This window comes from Colletotrichum truncatum (genome assembly GCF_014235925.2).
Source record: "Colletotrichum truncatum strain CMES1059 chromosome Unknown Contig_0010, whole genome shotgun sequence".
Taxonomy (NCBI): domain Eukaryota; kingdom Fungi; phylum Ascomycota; class Sordariomycetes; order Glomerellales; family Glomerellaceae; genus Colletotrichum; species Colletotrichum truncatum.
In genome coordinates this window covers 357,231-376,922 of record NW_027222407.1, presented here as the reverse complement: position 1 = coordinate 376,922, position 19,692 = coordinate 357,231, and the positions used below count along the sequence as shown (strand labels likewise).

The 19,692-nt window shown below is 54.6% G+C and overlaps 5 protein-coding genes across 5 annotated transcripts; 3 read left to right on the top strand and 2 right to left on the bottom strand.

Annotated features, from left to right (window-relative positions):
• Nucleotides 1-301: 301 nt before the first annotated feature.
• On the top strand, nt 302-2,803 carry CTRU02_213576 (long chain fatty alcohol oxidase; the record flags this gene model as incomplete). The annotated part of the gene is made up of 5 exons (XM_036730698.2): nt 302-663; nt 732-1,815; nt 1,864-1,948; nt 1,995-2,080; nt 2,135-2,803. 5 exons carry the CDS (start codon nt 302-304, stop codon nt 2,801-2,803), a joined length of 2,286 nt encoding a protein of 761 aa, XP_036577474.2.
• A 373-nt stretch (nt 2,804-3,176) lies between these two features.
• Nucleotides 3,177-5,433, bottom strand: CTRU02_213575 (molybdenum cofactor biosynthesis protein 1 b; the record flags this gene model as incomplete). The annotated part of the gene is made up of 2 exons (XM_036730700.2): nt 3,177-3,907; nt 4,146-5,433. The coding sequence occupies 2 exons, from the start codon at nt 5,431-5,433 to the stop codon at nt 3,177-3,179; spliced, it is 2,019 nt and encodes a 672-aa protein (XP_036577476.2).
• A 1,001-nt stretch (nt 5,434-6,434) lies between these two features.
• Nucleotides 6,435-8,092, top strand: CTRU02_213574 (WD40 domain-containing protein; the record flags this gene model as incomplete). The annotated part of the gene is made up of 3 exons (XM_036730701.1): nt 6,435-6,462; nt 6,515-7,368; nt 7,421-8,092. The coding sequence occupies 3 exons, from the start codon at nt 6,435-6,437 to the stop codon at nt 8,090-8,092; spliced, it is 1,554 nt and encodes a 517-aa protein (XP_036577477.1).
• A 1,591-nt stretch (nt 8,093-9,683) lies between these two features.
• On the top strand, nt 9,684-10,939 carry CTRU02_213573 (uncharacterized protein; the record flags this gene model as incomplete). Its single annotated transcript, XM_070206087.1, has 4 exons — nt 9,684-9,746; nt 9,801-9,939; nt 9,993-10,246; nt 10,292-10,939. 4 exons carry the CDS (start codon nt 9,684-9,686, stop codon nt 10,937-10,939), a joined length of 1,104 nt encoding a protein of 367 aa, XP_070060119.1.
• Nucleotides 10,940-13,227: 2,288 nt separating this feature from the next.
• CTRU02_213572 (uncharacterized protein) lies at nt 13,228-19,584 on the bottom strand (the record flags this gene model as incomplete). The annotated part of the gene is made up of 2 exons (XM_036730703.1): nt 13,228-13,704; nt 13,795-19,584. 2 exons carry the CDS (start codon nt 19,582-19,584, stop codon nt 13,228-13,230), a joined length of 6,267 nt encoding a protein of 2,088 aa, XP_036577479.1.
• Between the last annotated feature and the right edge of the window lie 108 nt (nt 19,585-19,692).

The window sequence follows — 19,692 nt, the reverse complement described above, 5'->3', positions numbered from 1 at the left end:
CACAGACCCCGCACCCATGGGAAACAAACACCCCTGCAGCACCGCCATGCGAGTAGCAGGGGGTAGCCAACGACGTATCTGTGCTTCCCCCCCAGCCCAGCATCAGTCGATCATGAGCTTCCGAGGTGCCTTTCCTCACGCGCGCCACTGAAAGTATACCTTATCTGAAGCTCTCCCTCGCTTGATTGCGTGTAACTCTGCTACACATCGACACCCTCCGTCTACTGCCTGCCATATACTGCAGCATTGTGTATCCCGAACAACCAGAACTACTGTACCAACATCACGACACTCCATCGCAATGGGTTTGCCGGACCAGGTCTCCCAAATCCAGCTTCCGCCGCTGCCGGCGTCCGAGTTCTGGAATGAGTTGCAATGGACCGTCCTCTTCTCTCTGCTCGAGGCAGCTCTCCCGTCCATCTCGCAGCCAGCGACCCTTTCGGACCAAGCGAACCAGGTCCGAGTGTCTGAAGCCGAATATGCCCAGGCCCTCCACCTCGTACAGAACACCATGAAGAAGCCCCCGTCAGAGGAGAAGTTTCAAGAGTGGCTAGCACACTGTCCCGCAAAAGAACCGAAATTCGTCGAAAGCGTCAAGAGAACGCTGGCCGTATTGCCCGGTGCTGCGCAGCGCACACTGGGTGGTGCAATGGGTGCTTTGGCGTATGTAATAATCAGTCGAGCTTTCAATGATCTTGGATAAACCAATTAGCTCTAACTATTGTCAACAGGACTCGCACTGGTACTCTGTTTCTTACTGGGTACTGGACACCGGTTCATCAACAACCGGTCCATGTCCGTGAGAGCATGCTCAAGGCGTGGCAGACCTCCAGGCTTCCAACTATCCGCGTTTTGTCAAAGTCAATATGTCTACTGGCTCAAAAGTGTGCCGTGCAAACCAGTCCCTTATTCAGGGAGTTGACTGACTACACCGACATGCCGGACTTCCAGACGCATGGCGAGGGCTTCGACTTCAACTTCATGCAGTTCGACTCATCCCCCTCGCCAGCCGTCGTTGAGACCGACATCGTAATCGTGGGGTCCGGCTGCGGCGGTGCCGTGGCGGCGAAGGTCTTGGCTGAGGCGGGTCACAAGGTTCTCGTTGTCGACAAGTCGTACTACTTCCCCCCGTCCCAGCTACCCTTGCCGCAGGACATGGGATGTCAGTACTTGTACGAGAACGGAGGCTTTCTCACCAGCGACGACAACTGCCTCAACATGGTTGCGGGAAGCTGCTGGGGTGGTGGTGGTACCGTCAACTGGAGTGTTAGCCTGCAGACGCAGGGCTTCGTACGGAAAGAATGGTCCGAGAAACGCGGCCTGCCGTTCTTTACGTCTCCCCAGTTCCAGAACTCCCTGGACAAGGTTTGTGAATTTATGGGCGTAAGCACCGATAACATCCGCCACAACCACCGTAACAAGGTCCTTCTCGACGGTGCTCGGAAGCTTGGATGGCACGCCGCTACGGCCCCGCAGAACACGGGCGGTGCAGAGCACTATTGTGGCCAGTGCCACCTCGGCTGTGGATCAACGGAGAAGCAGGGTCCTACCGTCAGTTGGTTGCCGGCGGCTGCAGCGTCGGGCGCCAAGTTTATCGAGGGATTCGAGGTTGAGAAGGTCACGTTTGATGAGTCTACTGGTACCAAGCGGGCGACTGGTGTTGTTGGAAAGTGGATTTCGAGAGACGTCAATGGACTTCTCAGCACGCCGGTGGACCAGAGAACTACTAGAGAGGTTATCGTGAAGGCCAAAAAGGTCATCATGTCTGCTGGCTCAGTCTCCAGTCCATTGGTGTTGTTGCGGAGCGGCCTGACTGTGAGTGGTTTTCTTTCCAACGCCAACGTCCTGTCCTAACTGTGCTAGAACCGACACATTGGACGTAACCTCTACGTTCATCCCTGCAACTTTGTCGGAGGATACTGGAAAGAGGACACCAAGCCATGGGAAGGTGAGTAATAGTTGTCTCCGCGGGGAACACATTCTAACGCGGACAGGCGGCATCATCACAAGCTATTGCTCCAGCTTTGAGGACCTGGACAAGGCAGGCCACGGCGTCAAGCTCGAACCAACCTGCATGATTGTACGTTTTCACTCCTCTTCCTTTGAACAGCCTGCTTACTGATAACCCCTTCAGCCCTATACTATTCTGTCAAGCATGCCATGGCGGTCCGGTTTTGATGCGAAGCTGGTACAGCTCCGCTTCCGTCACTTTGGCGCCTTTATCTCGCTTACCCGTGACCGTGACCCTGGCCGCGTCTATCCTGATCCGATCACTGGTCGCCCCAGAATCGACTACGTCGTCTCCGACTTTGACCGCGCCAATACCATGGAAGGCGTCATTGCGCTCGCAAAGATTTGCTACGTGGAAGGCGCGTCAGAGATTCATGCGGGCTTCCCCGGCCTCGATCCTTTCGTGCGTGACGACCATGCTGAGGCGCCTGAGAAGTCCATGGCAGACCTTTCGTCTTCATCGCATGATTGCAATTCCAATGACGACGGAATGCTAGACGGCATCAACGACCCCAAGTTTGTGGCTTGGCTGGACAAGGTGAGGCAGGTGGGCAACGCGCCGCCAGTGGCCATCTTCTCGTCCGCGCACCAAATGGGCACGTGCAGGATGGCGCCGAATGAGGACGAAGGCGTCGTCGGACCCAAGGGTCACGTTTGGGGCACGGAGGACCTCTTCGTTGCGGACGCGAGCGTGTTCCCGAGTGCCAGCGGAGTGAACCCGATGATTACCAACATGGCCATTGCGGACTGGATCGCGGGGGGTATCGCGAAGGAATTGAAGGCCGATGCTTGATGGAGCGCAGACGGAACTTGTACAAAGCTGTGCTGTAAAGTGGCGACTGAAGTCAAATGTGCATGTATACCCGGATCGCAGTCATCGGACGCGCGCATATAGGGGTTGTATTCCCAAGATAGATGTGTTTTTTGCAGCAAGCGGCTAGTCCGTTCGCGAGCATCATACACGGTGTACTTGAGTATTGTATCGTTGTAACATTTACTATGCTTCTTCTTCTTCTTCTTCTTCTTCTTCGCCTACAGACCCCCCCCCCCCCCCCTTCTTTTTTTAAGAGTCCAAAAAAACATGTTCCAACATTATCCCTAGCGTGAGCTATCACTAACCCGAGCAAAGTTCAACAAAAAAGGTACCATCACAACTGCAAAAGAGATCACGGCATCTCCCACCGCCCGCTCTTCCCGCCATCCTTCAAGACAACCCTCAACCCCCCAATCACCATCCCCTTATCCACGGCCTTGCACATATCATACACGGTCAACGCGGCCGCCGAGGCAGCCGTCATGGCCTCCATTTCGACCCCGGTCTTGCCGTCGCACGTAACCGTCGCCTCGACGTTCAACACCGTCTCGTCGTCTGCCTCGGACGCGGGCTCCAGCTCGACGCCGACGTGGGAGAGCAGAATCGGGTGGCACAGCGGTATCACGTCCGGGGTGCGCTTCGCGGCCATGATGCCCGCTATGCGCGCCACGCCTAGCACGTCGCCCTTCTTCATCTGGCTCGCGCGTACGAGGCGGAGGGCCGTCGCGGAGGAAAAAGTTACTGTGCATACTGCCTTTGCGACGCGCGAGGTCGGGGTCTTTTCGGAGATGGAGACCATGCGTGCTGAGCCGGTGGGAGAGACGTGGGTCAGGGATGGGTTGGCGAGGTTGTCTTTCGGGGGGGAATCGTCTCGGCCGCGGCGGCGGGTGGTCGTTGAGGAGAAGAGGCGAAGTTGAGATGTGACGGTGGTGGTGGTGGTGGTGATGGGTAGGAGGTGGGTGGGAACTCCTGGGATGCCTCTGGACCACCGTTGCGAGATGGGTGAAGATGGAGGGAGAATCGGGGACACGAGTTGTGAGGCACGGCGAGCTGGGCGACGAGACGAACGCGGTTGTTGAGGATCTAACGTATAAAAGGAACAAAAAACTATTTAGCCTTCCCGGGTCATGATACATCCATTTGAATTCATTAAACCCCGTTTCCCCGGAACAAGCCCGCCGCAACCAGGTTTCCCCTCCAAAAAACTGTGGTATGCAACGCCGGTCTCAATGCAATAAGAGTAGTCTGCCACTCCTCGAAAAGACACAATGATGGGGGAAAGGAGGAAAAGAACAAAAAGAAGAAGAAGGCCATTACCCACCTATTAAGATCATCGGCCTGTTCTTCATGTGCTCCAGCTCCCCGATGCCCGCGTGCTTCTCCTTCTTCCGCTTGACCGCCATGCCGATGACGTCGAGCAGCTCTGCCTCATTGAGGGCCACGCCCAGAGGCTTATCCGCTTCAGCCAGCCCCTGCCGGCGGTCCATCTCGATCTGTTTCATCGCCTCAAAGGCCTGCTCGTCGATGGGGTCGCCATTGTTGGACTTGCGCAAAATGTCCCGCAGCGAGACCTCGGTGTTGCCAAAGAGACACACCTTGAGGTTGCCGTCGCTAGTGATGCGCAGCCGGTTGCAGGTGCCGCAGAAGTTGTGCGTCATGCTCGTGATGAAGCCTATCCTACCCGCGTGGCCGGGGATGCGCCACGTCTTGCTCGTGTCGTTCTTGTGGTCCTTGACCTTTTCCAGCGCCGGGTACTTCTCGCGGATCATGTCCAGCATCTCGGAGTAGCCCAGCATCTTGCCTTGGTTCCACTTGTTGCCATCGAACGGCATGTACTCGATGAAACGCACCTCGACGTTCTTGTCCCGCGTCATCTCGACGAAGGGCACGATCTCGTGGTCGTTGCGGCCCCGCATAACGACGCAGTTGATCTTGAACTTGATGCCCGCACCGACCTTGTTGAGCTCGAAGATGCGGTCGATGCTCTTCTTGACGGCCTCGAACCCGTTGCGCCGCGTCATAATCGTGAACATGTGCGGGTCTAGAGTGTCGAGGCTCAGATTGATGCCAGTGAGTCCGGCTTCCACCATGCTGTCGAGCTTGCGATGCAGCGACAGACCGTTCGTCGTGAGACACAGCTCCTTCAAGCCGTGAGGTCTCAGCGCGCCGATTTGGTGCATGAGCGGTACTATATCTCGCCGCACCGTTGGCTCTCCACCGGTTAACCGGATTTTGGTAACGCCCTGCGATACGAAGACGGAGGATAAAAGCACAATTTCCGGTGTCGTTAAAAGCTCCTTCATCGGCGATAGCGGCACGCCTTCTTCCGGCATGCAATACACACACCGGAGGTTACACCGCTCCGATACCGATATGCGGAGGTAGTCATGCTGCCGGTGAAATGTGTCGGTGAGAAAGTCAGAAAAGGGTTTCGCGTCCTTGATGAGCTCGCTGCGCGACGGTGGTCGCTGTTGAGCGACTGGTGTGACCTGAGCTGCGGCGGCCGCACTCAAACACCGCGTCTGCGGGGCGCGCCCCAATTGTGGTCTCCAACCCCGCGGCAGGCGTCCCCCGCGCAGGGCAGCGCGAGGTATTATGGTGTGTCTCATGGTGGCCGACTTGCTTGAGAAGAAAGTGGCGATGAGAGGTTAGAGACGAAAGGGAGGACGCAGTGGAAGAGATGGAGAAAAGAGAAAAGGGAGCCGTGGAATGGCGATGTCAGGCACTATTTTACCTTGGTCGTTCCCATTACTGATATTTAGTACTTTTCACAGCAGTGGGAAAGTGAGACGGAAGTTTTCAGATCAAAACGGGGTTGAGCAGGGGTTATTGAATTGATATGCTATCATGGTGATGGGATTACCATCTCCGAAGTCGTACTAAGAGATGTGAAGAGGTGAGTCAGCAGAAGCGTGGCGATTACTATTTGGCCGTACTTATTACCAGTTAAAGGGCGTCCACTAGGGAAGAGGAAGAGGGCAGATAATGGAGGGGGGCGGCTGCCGCTGAAACGCACAGATCACCGGGTCTGGCGGAGTTGGGCGAAAGTTCAGCGGGGCTCCGGCTTAGTATACACTAGTAGTGTAAAGAACGAGCGGTTCACGTCGGCGGTGCTGCAGCGCTGAGTTGGCCAGCTCGGAATCACTGAATTAGCGCCATTGTGATTGGTCCCGTGGGGTTACCGCTGGGCGCGCAGCTGCCCACAATCTGTCAGTGACCGGGCCAGTGAACTCCACAGTGCCTTCACTACTGATAGTCGGCAACTTCCACCTTTTAGGAAACTGCCAGGAGACCAGACGAGGTCAGAGCCCCGCACTAGCCCCAGATAGGAAATCATGTAAACAACGTTGGTGACGATGTTTCTTTCCGCTGCGACAACGGCTTTTTTTTTTCCTTCCAAGACTCCACCGAAACCCCCCAGGCACTTACCGGATTCTTCACCGTGACAAAAGGGATACATACCAGCGATCCTGAGAGCTTCTTGCTTCACCTTGTCCACACCTGTCTCAGACTTTCCCAACCTGGACTAACCCGATTTCAACTTCCCTCGGAAGGCGCAACAACATCTCTGCACCTCCTCACCCGCGGCACTAACCCGTGAGTGCCATGCATGATGCATTTCTCCAGGATCTTCAAATGTAAGACGCTCCCTGATCGACATTAGCACTTGACTGACACCTTTTTCGGTAGCATCGCCTCATTGCGTATCAAGCCCTGATGGCACTTTGATCGCGACCCTGACTACAGACAGCATCAGCATCCGGTCCATCGAGACACTAGAGACCATCCACAGTGTCAAGCTGCCATCCAAGGTTGGACTCGCCAATGCTTTTCTGTGGTCGCCATCATCTCGTCGTGTTCTCGCCAGCTTCGCTGATCAGATTCATGTCTACTCGGCTCATGAGCCTGGCTATCATGCGGTCATCCGGAACCCCGCTTCTCCCAACTTTAAGCCTACCTTTGTTCAGTTTGGTTCTTCAGACAATGAAGTCTTGATGTGCTCTTCGTTTGGCCTCAAATTCTCCGTTTTTGACCTCACTACTTCGAAAACAGTGGAAATCGGCAACCCCAAATTTCACCAAGCTGCGGCGGCCTCGCGAGGGTTCGCTCTCAGGCCGGGTTCGGGTCACTTGGCCCTGTTGACCCGTGTTACTGGAAAAGACATTGTCAGCATCCATCATCCCACAACGAGGGAAGTTCAGCGCTCCTGGCACCCGGAGACCGTGGATGCCCAAGGCTTGGCCTGGACACCAGATGGCCGCTGGCTTATCATATGGGAATCCGCAGCCCAAGGGCACAAGATCTTGTTCTACACATCCGACGGCCATTTGTTCAAGACGTGGGCTGGCCCTGCTTCTTTCGAAACTGAGGACAAGCACTTCGATTTAGGTGCGGGGGTGAAGCTCTGCCAGCTGAGCCCAGATGGTGCCCGCATGGCTGTGTGTGACCACACCAGAAATGTGTGCGTCTTGGAATCCAAGTCAGCAAATACTGTGATGAGGCTCGAACATCCTTCAGCAATCATTCCCAAAGATACCGTTCAGGTGCTTAATAGAAATTCCAAACTTACATTCTTGTAGACTAATTTATTGGCAGATTTGGCAAGAGCAAATTGGCAATGCTTCCTCGGCTTCCGCTCACTCCTTCATTAAAGCGACACAGTCTGTGTCTGCCCCGGTTCGAGCGAGTGGTGGAAGCGTAGAGGCCAAAGCAGGTCGCACCTTGGCCGTCTTCGACGCGTCGTCCAGTCTGCTGGCTACGACGTTAGAAGACTGGCCGAGCACCGTCTGGGTTTGGGACGTCGAGTCGTTCGAGCTTCGTGCCGTTCTGGTCTTCCACAGCAACATCTCTGCATTATCCTGGCACCCAACGCAACGTGAGTTGCTTAAAATCACTTGTGAGGGCGACAGCTACATGGGCTTGGTGTTTGTTTGGGACCCGCTGTCGCATGGACCGAAGACTATCAACTTCGCAGAACACCTACCCGACACAAGAGTGTTTGGAAAACCGCAGGTATCGTGGGTTGACTGGACCGGGGACTCCGCCGTGCTTCTGGTGGGAGACACTAAGCATCATCTCATGGTGTCCCTAACCGAAAACGATGACTCTGGAGCTCCGTGGCAAGATGCACAGCGCAATGATTTGACCATGACTACCGGCAAAGATGAGACACAGTTAGACCCAGCTGCATTGGACGAATTCGACGAGGATATCTCCGGATTGGATATGTCTGAAGTCGACGACACGTTCTCCTTCAAAAAAGTCTGATCGATCTCGTGCTGGCCACCGCCTCGGTTAAAGAACGACAACGGGTACCCAAACTCCTGGCCAACCACTCAATTCAGCCAAGCCCTGCCGTGTTCCAATACGGCGATTTTCATTGGTTTCCCAAACGGCTCGGGGGCAACTCCTAGTGCAGCCGGGAGAGCTCTCAGACACAGGATCCCCTACAGGAGTGGATTGGCTTCTGCTAAAAGAACCCTTCTGCTATATGCAATGTCACTGCAGCCATATTCTGCAAGAAGTCCCTTACGGATGTCCCTCAACGTGATTGGTGCTCTGCGCTAGAGTCAAGGCACAACCGCGGTTAGAGGGGAAGAGAAACCTGCATGCGCACTCTCTCCTACCAAGCTAGGTGGTTTGGCGCTTTGCTCGCCACTCTATTGTTCAAGAACTTTCTGCGAACACGTTGTCAATTTGACAGATGGGCGTGGCGTCTAAGAGTAGCCTTACCTATTCTTTAGTTGATCTTCATCTAACTAATGCCAGCGTGCATTGGCTACTGGTTGATAACGCCGCTGATGTAGAGCGTTTCCACGATCAATTCTCTCGGCTGTACGCCACCGCAAGTGTTGCGTATGTAGATGTTCAAACTTGCAACGATGCCGCTTCAGCGATATCATACTTGCAGACAGGAGAGCCGCTACCCAGCGAAAACCCAGCGAAATCGCCTTTGGCCGGCAACTTCTGCTGGTTGAGGCCTCTGCGGGCAGATTGGACAACACCAACCCCTGTCAACGCTCAATAGCGCCTTAGCTTCCTGCCCCAGACCCGAACACTAGTTGGTTTAGAGACAGAACGACCCCAGTCAAATCGGAGCTCAATGCAACCCACCATCGAAAGCTATCTCTAGCTTGCATGGGAACTTTTCTCGCAATAATTACAGCTTATGCTTCAAAACTCTGCCGTCCTACGACCAACCAAACACCAGGTCCGTAGCGCAGATTGGATCAGGCGACTACGATTGTTCTCGCTTACGTGCACCACGGTATGCGGGTGGCAAGCGACGGAAAAGCAAATTGAATTCTGAAGACCTTGCAACGCGAAGAACCCCTTAGCCGTGGCATTCCCATTTTCTCCTCAGGCCACCGGTCTCGGATGGTCACCAACTCGGATGTCCTGCCATGGCGCCGGGCCGCTGTTTACCTAAAAACAAAGACCCAGTTATCAAGCATTGGATTTGGTCAATATCCCTGAAGACGTCCTGCGGCTACAATCCCAGTCGCATCGGGCAAAGATAGCAAAGTCCCCTTTTGGGCAAGTGGCAATATTAGCAGCATGGTCGCATGGTAGGCGTGCTCCGAAGGAGACCTTGCCATGTTGACAAACTTATCAAAATATAAAAAGAATTCCCACTGTTCTCCTCTCGCAAACTCGCTCCACTATTTGTTTTCATCCTCTCTGCGGACCCTGGCTGAAGGGTAATGTGGTTTCTCGCCGGATCTTGTACTACATGAGATATTCTGTTTCGTCATCCTCCTCATTGTCACGCCAAGAACCAGCCCAACCAAAACGTTGGTTTGCATAGCTGAAGGGTTCTGTTGTACTCTGGGAGCCGGTTACCGTGTTGCACATCACTATGCAATCTGCGCAGGTTCCTCCTGGTACTGAAACGGGAATTTTCTATATCCCGATTTGTAACGTGCGTCTTACCAGCTGTATGCCTTTCCAAATTGCTTCTAACGATCTGACACAGCTACCATTCGAGACCAGATGGAAGCCACTCAAAGAGTGGCTCTGCCGGGATTGTGAAGTTGACTATGTCCAGATCTTTACCATAAGTACTTCGGGATGGATTAGAGTCAGGGGCTCATACAACTTTCATCGTGTATGTGGTAGGTATATTGAACCTCGGTTGCATCTGTGCGTTATTTTAACATGCCATCAGGTCGTTTGAAAGAAGGGGTGTTTAATGGTAGACGTATCATGTATGATGACCGAAACATGACGAGTTCAGTCGTGCTCAAGGAGGTTCATGATCCAAATGCAAGTCCCGTATCCGCGCCACTGGGACCTGGCCAAGCTGGACTCGCATCAATCGACCGACATCAAAACAGCTCTTACTCGTTTGGCCCCTTTTATGGAACGCCATATGACTCAGTGAGAGCTCAGGCATTTCACAACCTTTCTCCTGTCAATGATGAACGGTGCTTACAGTGGAATACATCCAGTTTACCCGCCATTCATGGGCATCACACAGCTCAGCAACAGGAAACTTGGTATCCCGATGATGTACCCAGTGCTGGGTTCTTCCCCAGCACATCTACAACATCCTCTTTCGGTTCCTCTGATAAGCCCAAGCAAGTTGTTGCAACGGAGCATAGAAGGATCATCATCAGACGGATAGGGCACAACATTTCAGAGGATCAGATTAGGGAACTCATCAAACTAAGTCTGGAACGCATCACTCCAGTGGCATCAGAACTACAACGAATTGAAATTCCGCGGGGGTCTAGCAACCAGACAAGAGGCCACGCCTTTGCGACCTTCCGTACCCCAGAAATAGCAAGAAGTGTAGCTGAATCTCTGAATGGCAAGACGTGGAATTCTCGCCAGCTCGAGGCGCGCCTCACCAACGAGGGGCTCACTGAAGAACAAAGCAACTCCGGGTCGCAGAACGCTACCTCACGACAGAGCAAGGTTAGTGACGGAGCAAAGAGGAAGAGGCCAACCGACAAGGTGAGAGCGTCCGGTTCTTCGGGATTCAGCATCCGGCCATCCAGCGAACTATCCTCCTCTCGTCTGTTCCAAAACCAGCAAACAACAGGGCCGATCATTGCTGATGGGACCAGCCGCAGGTCTCGATCCAAATCGAAGGAAAGAAAGCCAAAGTAAAGATTCGATCCAACACACGCAGGCGCGGGCCGGGTTATCGGAAGCGCCAACAAGCTCCGTTGGCAAACGAAGCCAACAAAATATGGCGCCACATCGAGAAGGTGCTTCCTCAGGTCTTGGCTTTAAGCAGGCTACGCCGGCAAGCATTGTGCCGTTTTTTAATGTTCACCGCTAGTAGTTTTCTTTTTGGCAATGTATCGAATGTTAGTCGACTGGAACCTGGCGCTTTGAATGTCGTCGTGACATGGGTTATCTCAACAACGACCAACATGCTACTGAAAGAAATTCAATACCCAACCATTTCTACAGTGATACGTACATGTTTAAACTGCTATTACCTTGCTTTCTGATCCTTGGCGAGGCTTTGATTTGTCCATCGACAGCTTTGGGGGGGGGGGGGCTACAAAAATGGGGAACATGCCTGATCAGCCGTCCGGACCATGCAGCCGGAGTTGCGCGGGTTGCATATGTTGGTGCATGCCTTTGGTCCTGTTGGTCGAATATCGGGCCCAGGCGCCTACTCTTAAGAACTCCTACGGCTGGAAAACAAACATTGGTCCCGTTACGGCAGTCAACGCGCGGTCATGATTTGACTTCGTCGTCGAATTGGCCGGCAAACAACGGAGCTTTAACCACGTCCGGAGGCTCTGAGACCGTTAGGAGTGCTGCCAATCTATAGACCGCAATATTGGCTCGGCAGATTCGACAACGAGATGGCGTCAGTTATCAATAGAGAAAAGTGCATCAAGTGTCACAGCCTCGGTTTCTGCAGATAAGAGAGGGTCGGAGACGGACCCCAATTGGTATGTATGTACGATTGAGGTCGCCGCACGACAACGGGCATTTCATTCATTGGCCGTCTCTCGTAACACGAATGGCGCAGCCAGCCGTTGCGAATATACCAGATTGGGGAGGGGGCACGAAAGCCGAAAGATCTGTCGTGGACAATGTAGTATGGGCCGCAACGGGCCGTCGCCGGCCCCAGCCTGGTGCTCAATCTAGCATGTGTCCCCTAACATGCATCAACGGGGAAGGCTGTTGGTAACGACGCGACCGACAACTTGAGATATGCGGGACTAATTACTCTGCACAATCCTACCTCAACTTCTTTACGGGCGAAGCGGGCGGCGCCCACGGAGATGTGAGATCTGCGGGGGGAAAGTTCGCCTTCCGAATCCCCGGGCCGTCTGGCGACGGCAAGTAAGCCATTCACAAAGCATCAGTGACTGAATCTATTTGCTTGAACGGGACCGCGGTATGTCCCGGTGTTGGCAACTCCTATGTATGTTGAAAACCCAACACAGCCCATTCATTCCCATCCCCATGTAACATAACCAACGCACTGTGAATCCCGGTTCATGTTTGCTCGGGGGGTCACTGCCCACATCTCCAAAGTCCGAGGACACTTCTTGTCTCCTTCCCCGGCCATTTTCGCCCATCCACCACCCCCCTTTTCACTCCCTCTCCAGTTCCAGTCATCCGGGGAGGAAAGTCCAGCCGGAGTTCATGCGCGCGCGGCTGCAGATACAACAAAAGCTACTACTACCCCATTCACACCTTCCCGCTGCCCGTCTAGATTCTGCCTTGTCATACAGCCTAGATCGTCCGTCGATCCGGAACGGACACCCCTGACCAGCGAGCGAGCGACAAACACTGCCCTTTTTTTTTTTTTTTTTTTCTCCTTTTCTGTCTTTTCAGCCTAATTGGTCATGTCGGAATATGCATTGAAATTCACTTACCCGCAGACTCAACGCTGGTCCTTATCCCGAAACCATCCACGACGGATTCGTGACTTGGCGAAAAGTGAGGAGGAGAGGTCTTGCGGCTGCAGCCTCCGGGACGTGTGATTATGCAGCGAAATCTTTTGTCTGTCTAGACAGATTGGCATCTATGTTTTATGTTCTGCGGTCCGCATGAATGAGAGATACTAAGAAAACGAGGAACAAGTAAATCCTGTACTGTATCATCCTACTTCCAAGCTTCTCCCCCTTACATAGAAAAAAAAAAAAAAAGGAGGGGGGAAAAGACGGACAATTCCTTGTTTCCCCTGAATATTTGGGGACGAGCACCATGATATCCAAAAGGGACAATGAGCCGGACGAGAATAAAACGTGAGAATCTTGTTTTTTCTACATCTACTTCATGCCCGTGTCCTCCTCCTCGTGCGCGAGGAGGGTGAGTCGGTCGTCTAATGCTAACCCAACGCCACACATTGCCTTCCCCCCCTTTAGTGCCGTGAACGTGCCGCTTCAAGTTCATGTCTTTTGGATACATTACTCATAAAATAATCAACCGCCAAAATCCATCTTTAGAGCAATGCTGGGCTGTCCAGTCGCACCAGTCGACGCCTGCTCCGACGATCCCTGCTGACGGCCCCACCTGATGACCTCATCCAGGAAAGCCTTTTGTCCGTCGCTCATGCTGGCCACGACGGTCCGAAACGCGTTCTGGTCCACGGCCGCCAGCTCCAACAGTCTAGCGCTGGTATCCCTGTATGCGTCCTCGCCTTCCGACGACGCACGTGCGAGGCAGGTAGGGAGCACGAGCGCCATGGCCACGGGGATGCGGTCCCGGGGCACGATGCCCACGTACTGGCTGAGCGAGTGCGCGATCAGCGAGCGGGCGTTCTCGGGGTCCTCCGGCGCCGTATTAGTCACGAATGCGACTAGGCGCGGAAGGAGGTAGCGTGCAATGGTGTGGTCTGCCGGCGTGGGGTTCGCCTGCAGGAGCAGGGATCTGATGCAGTTTGCTGCGATTTTGGCCGTCTAAATAGAGCAGAGTGTTAGTCACTTATTGAACCTGCAAGACATCAAGAAGGGGGGGGGGGGGGGAAGTGGGAGGAGGAAACAACATACCATGCGGTCCGTGAGGCAATCAATGACCTCGTCGAGGTACCTTGCCACAAGCGGATCGTTCGCCGCCAAGTGATTCGTGCCGCCGGTAAACAGTATCGTGCTCGCCAACAGACAGTTCTTGACGCACGTCAGAGACGTGGGGACCTCGCGCTTCTGTGCATTGAGATAGATGGAGAGGAATCGACGCAAGCAGCCCTGCACCTGGACGTCTGTAGGCGTCGGGCCGTCGCCGTTGGTCCTGGCGGTGGATGATTTGGTCATGCTTGCTACGAAGCGCTTCAAAGTGGGCAGGGACTGCGGGACAATCACCTCCTGGCAACCTGGCGTCGCGAGGATAGTGGCCAGGATATGGATGATGCAAGCATGAAGATCCGTTTTGATGATGGAAGGGAACACCTCGGCGGCGTCGACGAGGGCGTTCAGAGATGAGCGGATCAACAGCACCGCTTCCTCCGTCATCTGGTGGCGGACGGGCTGGTTTGCTTCCGTTAGGTTGGGCAGCAGGCCAGAGAGAACAAGGACAATGATGCGGGTGAGCTCGAAGAGCTGGTCTATATCGTCGGACAGGTCACCGTCGTCGCCTGAGCCCTTTTTACGCGCAGACGGGTGGGAGACGCAAAGGGCCCTTGCAATCTCTACAATGACACCCTGAACGTCGAGTCCTTCCGTCAGGACAAGTCGGTCAAGGAGGTCCATAGTTTCCGAAAAGATTGCTTCTCTGTAGATGGCATGGCCAGACACGCTGGGGTGGAGAATCTTCTTGAGGGCCTGCAGGATAGCCAAGTTTTGTTCCTGGGTGGCTAGCGAATCGCTTTGTCCGGGACGCGTTGCGAGAGCCTCAAACGCAATTCCGAACAAGACGAAGAAGAAGGCGACAGGCTCATCGCGGTAGTTGATATCAGGTCCTTTGGTGTTACCGTTGGTGTTGAGTCCCTCGGACTCCTTTCCATCCAGTGCATCAAAGACGAATTCGCTGTCCTGCTCAATCAGACTGGCAATGGCGTCGACAAGCTTGAGCCAGGAGTCTTGGTAAAACTTGAGCAGAGTCTCCCGGTTCAGCGCAGCGTAGATCGTATCGAGACTGCCGGACAGAGAAGGTGGCCCCAGGGTCATTGAGATGTCAGGCTCGAAGCGCAAACGAGCAAATTCTCTCAATGACTCGAGCCACAGCGGCGTGAGCGTTCCAATGTGTGGCTTCAGCACGTCGAGCAAGTACTTCTGCTCAGAGCTGGCGACCTGCAACTCGGCCCAAGCTGAGAAAACTGACATCTTGACCATGACTTGCGCGTTGGAGCTGAGACCCTTCAGGTCGCCGATTCCCGCGTTCTCGTTGTCCTTTGAGAAATTCTCGAGGGCGGACACGAGGGTCTTGAGAATACGGCCCATTCTGTCAATGTCCGTGACAATGCCGGTCGAAATGAAGCCGGCGCAGACATTGACCGCTTCGGAGGCAAGCTCAGGAGACGAATCCGCAGCGAAGGCGGGCGTCAACGCCGAGCTGATCTGAGCCTGGTACTGCTCCAGAAGCATCGCCTCCTCAAAGTCAGGATCAGGCGTCCTGCCAAACATCTTGAGGACGGCGCCGATGATCTTGAGACCCCAGACGCGCAACTCCAGCACGCTCGACGTGGACGCGGAAAAGGCCATCCGAACAACATCGGCAATCTTGTTCTGGAGCGCCAACTGAGCGGCAGACTCGCCATTAGTCATTACGTCCTTCGCAATGAAGACGAACATGTCGTTGATGCAGCTGATCGCAAATGTAGTAACCTGCCATCGGAGAGGTTCAACTTCGGACCCGGCCTTACCGTCCTGGTCGTCCTTGGCAGTTCCAGCGGCGGCAGCGAAGCCGGCGACTTCCTCATCTTGCAAGTCCGGCATGCCCCCTGAGCCTTTGTTCGAAGAGTGAGATTCCTCGGTTGCCTTGGCTCTCGTCATCTTGAGCACGTTCTGGAACCGGGTGAGCCATATGCCAGTGTCCGTGAGACAGGTCTGTCGCATCCAGTTGCGGAGAATGTTGCGGATGCCGTCGTGCGTCGGCGTGGTGTCAAGGACCAGCCACAGCTGGTCCTCAAAGCCCTTCTCAGCAGCACCGATAACATCGTTTGGATTTCTCTTCATGATGTTGTAGAGGCCGTCGACAGCAACGTCCCGCAAAATAGGATACTCCGAGTTCAGGTACTTCTGGAGCGTCTTGACATACTCCTCAAAGTTCATGTATCCTGGGGCATACAGCGAGAGATGCTCAAGGCAGCTCAAGCAAGCTCGCTGGACAAGCAGGTCATCCTCTTCCTGGAGCTGGCTGACGAGGTTAAGGATAAGTTCTCGTGACTTGGTAGAGTCTTGCAGATCGGGACCGAGGACGTTGATGAGAGAATCGACGCATCGTGTGATGGCAGCCGTTGTTGACAATTCCATCTCAAGGTTCATGGTAATGGCGGAAGAGATCTCGGGGTTGTGCGTGTCGGAGACGTAAAGCTGTGCCAGCATCCCAAGCGTGCTGGGAACATACCCTGCGAAACTCAACCCAGCGGCATCAGAAGCAAGAGCCAAGGCCTCCAAAGCCCAAAAATGAACCGTTGGGTGAGGATCGTTGCAGAGCGACATGAGAATACCGAGAATCGTCTTCAAGTGATAGCCAGCCGCCATACCACCAACCTTGGTCTGGATCGACCCCAGAGCCATTGCACAACCCGCGCGGGCACTAGGCTCACGGTTGCTGACAATGGTGTCGACAAGGTACTTGATCTCGTGGTTGGTAAAGGCGTTGCCGCAAGCGTTACAAAGTCTCGCGACTGCGGCGTAACCGATGCTTCGAACGTACTGGTCTCCATCAATGACGAAATCACGTAGCATATCCTGGAGAAGCCTCTCCACGGCGAGATTGGTAACGTTACCAGGAGAAGACTGTGTCTCCTTCACCGCAACTCGCAAAGTAGACAGAACCGCGACCGAAACATTGACGTTGATGGCAGCCTTCCTGCCGGGGTCTCTTAGCAACGAGCCGGCTGACATGAACGTCTTGACCTGCTCGAGAACGCTCTCCTGGACCTTGGGCGGCGTCAGCGGGAAGACAAAGGCAAACAACTGAATCGCCATGTTGATAACTTCAGTGGCCGGAGGGTCGGGAATCGTCAGCTCTGAGGTTGTATCACCGACGTAAAGGAGGGACGCGTCGTGCTCCAGAGTACCGCAAACTGGAGACAGCAACAGACGATCTATGGTCTCTTCCGGGCTGTCTTCTTCGAGGGGCGTTCCTTCTATGAAATTGTCCTGCTGTCCTGGAAGCCCCTTGATTTTGAAGCCTGAGATCAAGCCAGTGATACCAAAGCCGGAGTTGTCGCCAACATCCCACACGGTCTCAAACGTGGCTGCGGCATTAGCTATAGATGCGCTGAGAGAGTTGGCAGAGTAGTTCTCCGGGTCAGCAAAGAGCGAGATTGCAATGGTGAGCAAGTTGGACTGCAGCAGCGCCTCGCTGCCGCCGGCTGGGCTAAGGTTCACCAGCTTGATGTAACACTGAAGCACTCGACGCTGGACCATCATGTCGAGGTCGTGCAATTGGAGCGCGGGTGTCAGTCTTTGCGACACATCGTCGGTGATCTTCTTGGATGGCAGCGTTCTCAAGAAGGCTGACGTGTTCTGCAACATTGTTGCTATGCGCTTGGAAACGTCAACCGTCAACAGCCGAGTGTTGAATTGCAGGAACGACAGGATTGATCCCAAGGCGCACTCTCGCACATGTGTCAGGAACGAGGCTTCGAGGAGACTCCGATGAGCTGTGTTGTCCTTCGACAGAGGCTTCGGCAGCGCGTTCTTCCACAACAACAGCAACTGGGAAAGGTGAATCTTGACGAAGTTGGGTCCGAGGGACATGAGACCGCCAATCAATATCCACGCAACCTGGATCTGGGTACTAGAGACCCTCAGTTCCGATTGTCCACTGGACTTGAGGAGATTCGTGGCCATCGTCAAAACACGGCTGTTGATGTCGACCGATCCATGCAGCGGCCTTGCAGGGCTTGCACTGAGGGTAGCTGCCAGGCCGTGGGCGAAGCCGACGCATCGACGAGGAGAGTTTCGCCCGCTGGTAAGCAGAGACAGCTCTCTGCTAAGGCTGTTCATGCAAACCGACAAGCAGGGCAGAAGCTGCTGGGGGCAGGCCAGGACAAAAGCCTTCATGCATGAAGATGCATGCACCTGAACTGAGTAGCTGGGGTGTTGCAGAACCCCGAGGAGGCCGTCTCTGCATGGCTCCGCGAAGTTGTTTGCTGCGGAGCCTAGGGTGTTGATGAGAGAAGCTATCGCGCCGAGAGCTGCGATCAAAGTATGCTTCGTCGGCTCCGAGCGCTCCACCAGAGCTTGCGGGTAGTTCTTGAGAATCTCGTTGATAATGAGCTTGGCGGCCGCAATCTGCCCGGACTCGCCTAGAATCTTCTGTCCAATAATGTCTTGAAGGATGGTGTCGACAATGCGCCTCGAGATGAGGAGTCGGTAACGGTTGTTGAGGATGTTGGGCTGCCCAATCAGATCAATGGTCAAGTTCTCGAGAATCCTGAGATAGTGAACCTCCACAGTCTTCTCTCCGAGCTTCCTAAGCACCTTACCGTAGCACACGCCGATGGCGGCCCTAGCTTTGTTGGAGGTCGCCATCTTCGTATATTGCGTTGAAAGAACCTTCAAGATATCGGCCAGCGAAAGCGCTAGATCCTGCGCTCTCTTCCCTCCAGGAGCGGGGCTACCCGGTCGGGACGTGGGCAGCTCATCATCGTCTGCCACCATACTGGCCGGCGTACCAGTGCGCTTGGGAGGCTTCTTGGTGAACTTCTTGGCCTTCGCCAACGGAGCGCCATCCGCGACACCGGTCTCGGAATATCCTCTAACCATGGCCTCGGCCAGCGCCTCCGCAGCCGCGTGTCTGACCTGAGACGAAGACGAGTCAAAAACCTTGAAGATGGCCGCCTGCAGCTTCTCGAAATCGTTCGAGTTCTCAAAATACGGCGTGTGCCGCACCAACGCCCTCAGGCATCGACACGCGGAGACGACGACCAGCGAGCCCTTGTCACTGGTGGCGTAGCTGCGCGACTGCTTGAAAATATCCCTCGCAATATTCTCGTCTATGCTCCCTTCCACCATCTTGATGATCTTGCCCAGAGACGTAAAAACGGCAGCGCGCAGGCCTGCATTGTTGGACGACGATTTGAGCAGTTTGACGAGCGTAGTGCAAGCAAACGGGTGCAACCCGATGGCACTGTCGCCGGCAGACCCATACACGTCGCCCAGACAAGCGACAGCGGCGTGTTTCGTGCGCGGGCTGGCATCGGTCTTTGACCTAACGCCGGAAATGATAGCGACCAAGTCGTTGATGGTCTCAAAGAGGAGCTTGCGGTCGCCATTGCCAAAAATGTGGGCGAGACACTTGCCGAGGTTGTTCCTGACGACGCGACTCGGCTGGGGCGAGGGGAGGTTGATGATCTGAAAGATCTCCTTCTTCAGGTAGAACTGCTGGGCGGTGCAGTCATCGGCGGACAGGCTCAGGACGTGCTTGGAAAGGGTAGACACGAAGGTGAGCAGGAAGAGCTCCTGCTGTTCGGCGGGGAGGGCCTGGAGCTTGGAAACGTCGAGCTCGGGGGTCGATGTCGCGGCCGAGTCGGTGATGGAAGAAGTTGTCGCTGTCAGGGGAGGCGGCTGTGATGGTGGTGCGGATGGTGCAGCAGATGAGGGCCTCGACGAGGCAGCTGCCTGTGCGGTGTCCCCGTCAGAGCCATTTGGAGCTCCTGTTGACGACATTGGGGACGGTGGTGAGGGCTTGTATGTGTGTGTGTGTTATGACGCCAGAAAGCGCATACACGAAAGGGGGGTTATGTGTTGTTTTCAATGGATTGTGCCCTATTGTCC